Source organism: Octodon degus, unplaced genomic scaffold (genome assembly GCF_000260255.1).
Source record: "Octodon degus isolate 3935 unplaced genomic scaffold, OctDeg1.0 scaffold00004, whole genome shotgun sequence".
Classification (NCBI taxonomy): Eukaryota; Metazoa; Chordata; class Mammalia; order Rodentia; family Octodontidae; genus Octodon; species Octodon degus.
Window position 1 is genome coordinate 5,553,472 of NW_004524580.1, and position 4,910 is coordinate 5,558,381.

Sequence of the window (4,910 nt, forward strand, 5' to 3'; positions counted from 1 at the left end):
GAGAGGGAGGGGCAGAAGAGGGGGAGGGAGACAGAGAGACAGAAACTGCTTTTCGATTTACTGACAGGTTATCATGAACTATTTTCATTTTCTATTTTCAAGTAGCTGATTTGTTACATTTAGATTTGTACTGAAAATTATGTTGAAAATATTGTCCTGTGGCCTATTAAATGACTTCAAAATATTCTGTAACTGTGGCCTTCAGAAAGAGATTCTTGCTAAAATTGATTATTATGTTTCCTTCCTTTACAGGCATTTATTAAACACTGAATTTACACTCAGCATGCAAATACACATCTTAATTTATGACCAAGGAATCTTGCTTTAGATTTTTCCTTTTATTTTTCTAGGGAAAAAGAACAACTTTGATTACTATGTAAAATAATGCTTATATGCATTATGCAATATGAAGTCTATTATGATATGTAGGAACCCTTTAAAACAAAACAAATATACTGCCCACACAAAGATACTCATCTGTGTTTCTGTGATTTTTAAAATTGTTGAGTGATCATTTTGTCCACAACTGCTTTGAAACAATCTTTTTTAAAGCTTCTATCATGAGCAGTGTAGCTGCAGATCTATCAAAATCCAAGCAACGTGACTGCCTTTTATTTCATAACCCACTGAAGAGCTCCCTTGTCCCCTAGTGCTTTTGTGCATATGTCTCTTTTACTAGAACAAACATTACCCATCTCCTGGAAAGCTGGGAAACTTGAGACAGCCGCTGCTGTTCCAGAAGGTGGTTTTTGTTTTCCATGATAGATCAATCATAGCTCAGCCAGAAATTCAACAACAAAAACTTGACAGTGATTCTTTCCTTCTGCCTCTGCAAATGCTCCCAGTGCACTTCATTCAGTCACCTCCTCTCGAGGTCAGCTCCTAAGCAGCAGATGGTGGCTTGTGGGCAGCAGCTGGCTTCTTTCCACTCCATCCCCTCCTTCTCCAAGAGGGACTCTGTGCTCGCACCCGGGTGTGTGTCTGCGTGTATGGACACTCGCGACTTTCAGTTGCCGTTCAGTGCTTTCTGCTTCTCCCAGCCAAAAAGCTGGGAAGCACGGCGTACGTTCCAGCAGCCAACCCAGATGTCCAGCTGTGATGCAGTTTCCTTAACAGTCTCCCGGCTGCAGTGACACTCATTCACAACCCAAATGAAAGAGTTATCTTGTAGCCCTCTGTAGTTGTCATACTTTGATGATGTGTTGTGATGGGGGGTAGAAATAGCAAAGAAGCCAGGGGCAACAAGTAAAACCTAAAGCTTTTCCTGTTCTACTTGGACAGGATGTGTTGCTCTTGCACAGAGCTCAAGCCATGTTTATTCTGGGGCAGGCTCCCTCAGCGCATCACTGCCCACAGAGATGTCTCTCTTTCTTTCTTCAGATGAATATGCTAATGAAACTTCAAGAAGCAGCCAATTACTCCGGCACACAAAGCTGCGACAGCGATAGCACCAGCCACCATGAAGACATTTTGGATTCGTCTCTTGAATCGACCCTCTAGAGGGTGAAAACAGCTAGGGGAAAAGATGCTTTTAAAAATGGTTTCTTTTGAAAGGTATTTTCACTACACCACTGCCAGTATGAAAGCACCCTGTCCAAGGCCCTGACCCAGAGTTGTGGTCTCCAAGAAGGCAGCAGAACCAAGTGGGAACTGCCAGGATGCTAAAGCAAAATGGGCGCTTAACTTTATTTTATTTCTAGGCATTTTTATATCCACAGAATAACAGAAGGCTCCATCACTCAACTAACTGGAAAGGACCCTAGTGGTGGGCCACTGAATAGATTGCACAAGGGATAGCCAAACTGGACTTTATTTTCTTGGTTTTAAAAAGTTTACAATGCAGACCTTTTTTTTATTATTATTATTTACTTTTTGTCCCTTTCTTTTGATTCCTCTTCGGGGGTTTCTCCCCAGGCAGGGCCCATTCCTCTGATCTGTCCAACCTCCTTTGTGCCACATGGTGCTGGTCACAGGGCTCCAGTAGTGTTTGTGTTGTGCACTCACCCATTCCAGAATGAAGTCAAGAGGCCCGTCCTCCACAAGCACAAGCAGAGTTGTGCAACAACCAGGAAAGCTGCTGTGGCCCCCTGGAGAAGTGCCAATGAAATTCCGACTGCCATATTCTCATGATGTGCTCCACCAACTTTTCAGTGTACGAGTCACAGGTTTTATAAGGTTGTTTTTACCACAGTGGTCTTTTTAAACCACCTGCCCACTTCCTTAACAAGAGTTTTATACCAATTCTAGGTCAACACTGACAAAAGGCTTTTTAGGGCTTTATTTGTTTGAGCCTTTTCAGTGAACGAAGGAACATTTCCTATGGTGCTGTCTCACTGCCTTAAAACACATTTCTACAACAGTGTAACAGTTGGTTTAAATCCTAAACCATTGGTAATTTCCACTGTCTTTTCATTTAGAACCGAGCAATGCCAGTTAACACAGTAGCTTCATCTCGATATCATTCATTTTTCTTCTTTTAAGAAATGGATAGGAGAAAGATCAGTATTTTGGCCTTGTGAGTAGGTTGCTTTGCCTATCCTCCAAACTATTCCAGTAACCTAGAAACCCTCTTTGACCATCACTTACGAGCAGAAATATGTGGCTAAATTCTAAGTTCTAAGTGAAGAGTTCCAGAAGGTGGGAGATTTTGAATTCTGGTCCAGCAGGGCTGGAAGCACTAGATATAGCATGAGCACAACTATTTGGCTTTCCTTCCCTGTTCTTTGGTTTTTTTTTTTTTTTCATTCATTTTGATGCATGTTGTTTTGATTGCTATTGCTGTACATGAGAAATTCAGCATTAAAGAACATTGAAGCAGTAAAGTCACTGTGGAAGAGGAAGCGTATATACTGTAAAGGAAGGTTAGATTTGCACAGTCTACTGGGTAGGTATTGTAAATAATACTTTTTCAAACTTGCACAAATTGAAACAAACACAAACAAAAATTGTATTTTATCCTGTTGGTGTTAAGAAGTGTTTCACTTGCTGAGATTTCCTGTACGTTGCAAACAAATACAGAATGCAAACCCTCAAAACTGTTATTATCTGTTGTATTTGTCCTGTATTTCCAGTTGTTATGACTATGCAGGAGCTATCAGTGCTAGAGTGAGCATGTTTCGATACTGTACATGAAGCCAATACATTTTTGGATAAGTGAAACTGTCTGAGAGTACATCCGTTGTGGCAGGCTTTAAAAAGAGTGCATGCAAACTGATCGGCCAGTGGAGAAGCTACCACCACACACAGAGCACAGGATTTCAGTTTATAACACCCAAGGGCTAGGCCACGGTGTAGACTTGTTCTATGCATGTGCAAATGTGTGACTTCTAGGACGTGTCATTGGTGCTACCCTCTGTGACCACCCGTGGGTCAGTTGCTTTAGAACAATAACAGCACCATGAGACATCGGTGCAGTTTTTGGAGTGTCACTAAATGTATCGGTCCTTTCACGGTGCTATTGCCCCGAGGGAAATCTGAACTGAATATATGCTCATAGAATTATCACCCTGACTTTGAAGCCTAAAACATGGTTCAAATCTGTTGTGCGACATCAATATGTATAGCTGGATAAGTGACTAGTTGCCCTTGTATAATATGTGATCGAAGAAAACTGCTAATCTTTCCCTGCCATTTTGAGAAACACAGTCCAGACATGAGCATAAACAGAATATCCTGCAATACATCCCAGTAGGTCCACCTAGTTTACAACTTAAACTAGTTTGTGAAGCATTTGTCTGTATACATTTTATATTTTGTACATTTTTGATGTAACATATCATGTAAATAGGCAGAAACAGTGAAATAAATCATCTGAAAAGTTTTGTAGTCTTTGTAAAGCCCTGACAATAAGTACTTGGTGTCAATGGACTCAACTGGATGATGTATTTTCTATTGGTTTATTGTTCCTCTAGCTTGTAAACCAGCTTGCATATATTTTTTTGCAAATGTGCACCCTGTATCTGTCTAAATTATTACTTTACCATTAAAGTGGAATTATTTATTGACAAAAGTGTGTGGTGTGTGTGTATGGGGAAAAATCAGATGGTTATGCATAAAAATGTGACAAGCTTTAAAATGGTACTTATACTATTCATATGCCATCATTAGGGATGTGTGTGAATTTACATTTTATATGCGTCATGGGAAGGATTCCAATGATTTAAGCGGATAAGGTAAATGAAATAGTTATAGCTCTTAATATGAAAGTTATTTATTCAGTGAATATTTTTAGAAAATTCTGAATAGTGCAACTGTCTGCTTGTTGATAAAATAAATAAGAATATAAAACAAAACATCGATGCTCACTAAATAAAACCAGCTCATGAAATGCTTCTTTTTTTTAATGTATTTTAGTACAGGGTCTAAGGGTCTCACTCTGCAGATGGATGACTCCATAGTGATCCTATTGTGCTTAGCCTCCCAAGCACTGGGGTTACAGGCATGTACCACCGCGCCCATTCTTTATCACCAGCTCAGCGTGCTCCAGGGACAGGGCCAGCATGACAGGCCAGGGATCGAACCCCAGCCACTGCGCTCTGCCTAAGCAAACGCTTTAGTCCGCTGAACTATCTGGCTGGCCCTGTTTCTTTATTTTTATTGACTTAACTTCTCTTATGACCCTTTGGTTCTAAAGGTGATTTTCACACAAATTAGTTGTTTCAGTGGTAGTTTATTTTTTATTAGAGGATTTCAAAAATAAAAACAACTCCTTTTAAATTATAATTATTTGCTGGGTGTGGTGCTGTATGACTATAATTCCAACACTAAGGAGGCTGAGGCAGAAAAATTGCTTCAAATTAGGAGCCAACCTATGCTACATAATGAGCTCAAGACCAGCCTGGACTACAAAGCAAGATCCTGTCTCAAAAAATAAAGAAAGAAAAATCATTTTTTTTTCAAAGTAGCGTCAG

The 4,910-nt window shown here is 40.1% G+C and overlaps 1 protein-coding gene across 3 annotated transcripts in view; it reads left to right on the plus strand.

Moving 5' to 3' along the window:
- Nucleotides 1-3,997, plus strand: part of Nav3 (neuron navigator 3) — a 432,474-nt gene extending 428,477 nt beyond the window's left edge. For all 3 annotated transcript variants that reach the window (XM_012515124.1, XM_004623749.1, XM_023716139.1), the window contains one exon: nucleotides 1,381-3,997. In XM_012515124.1, the coding sequence (XP_012370578.1) occupies nucleotides 1,381-1,500 (120 nt within the window). In that variant the 3' untranslated portion in view covers nucleotides 1,501-3,997. The remainder of the gene's footprint in view (nucleotides 1-1,380) is intronic.
- The last annotated feature ends 913 nt before the right edge of the window (nucleotides 3,998-4,910 follow it).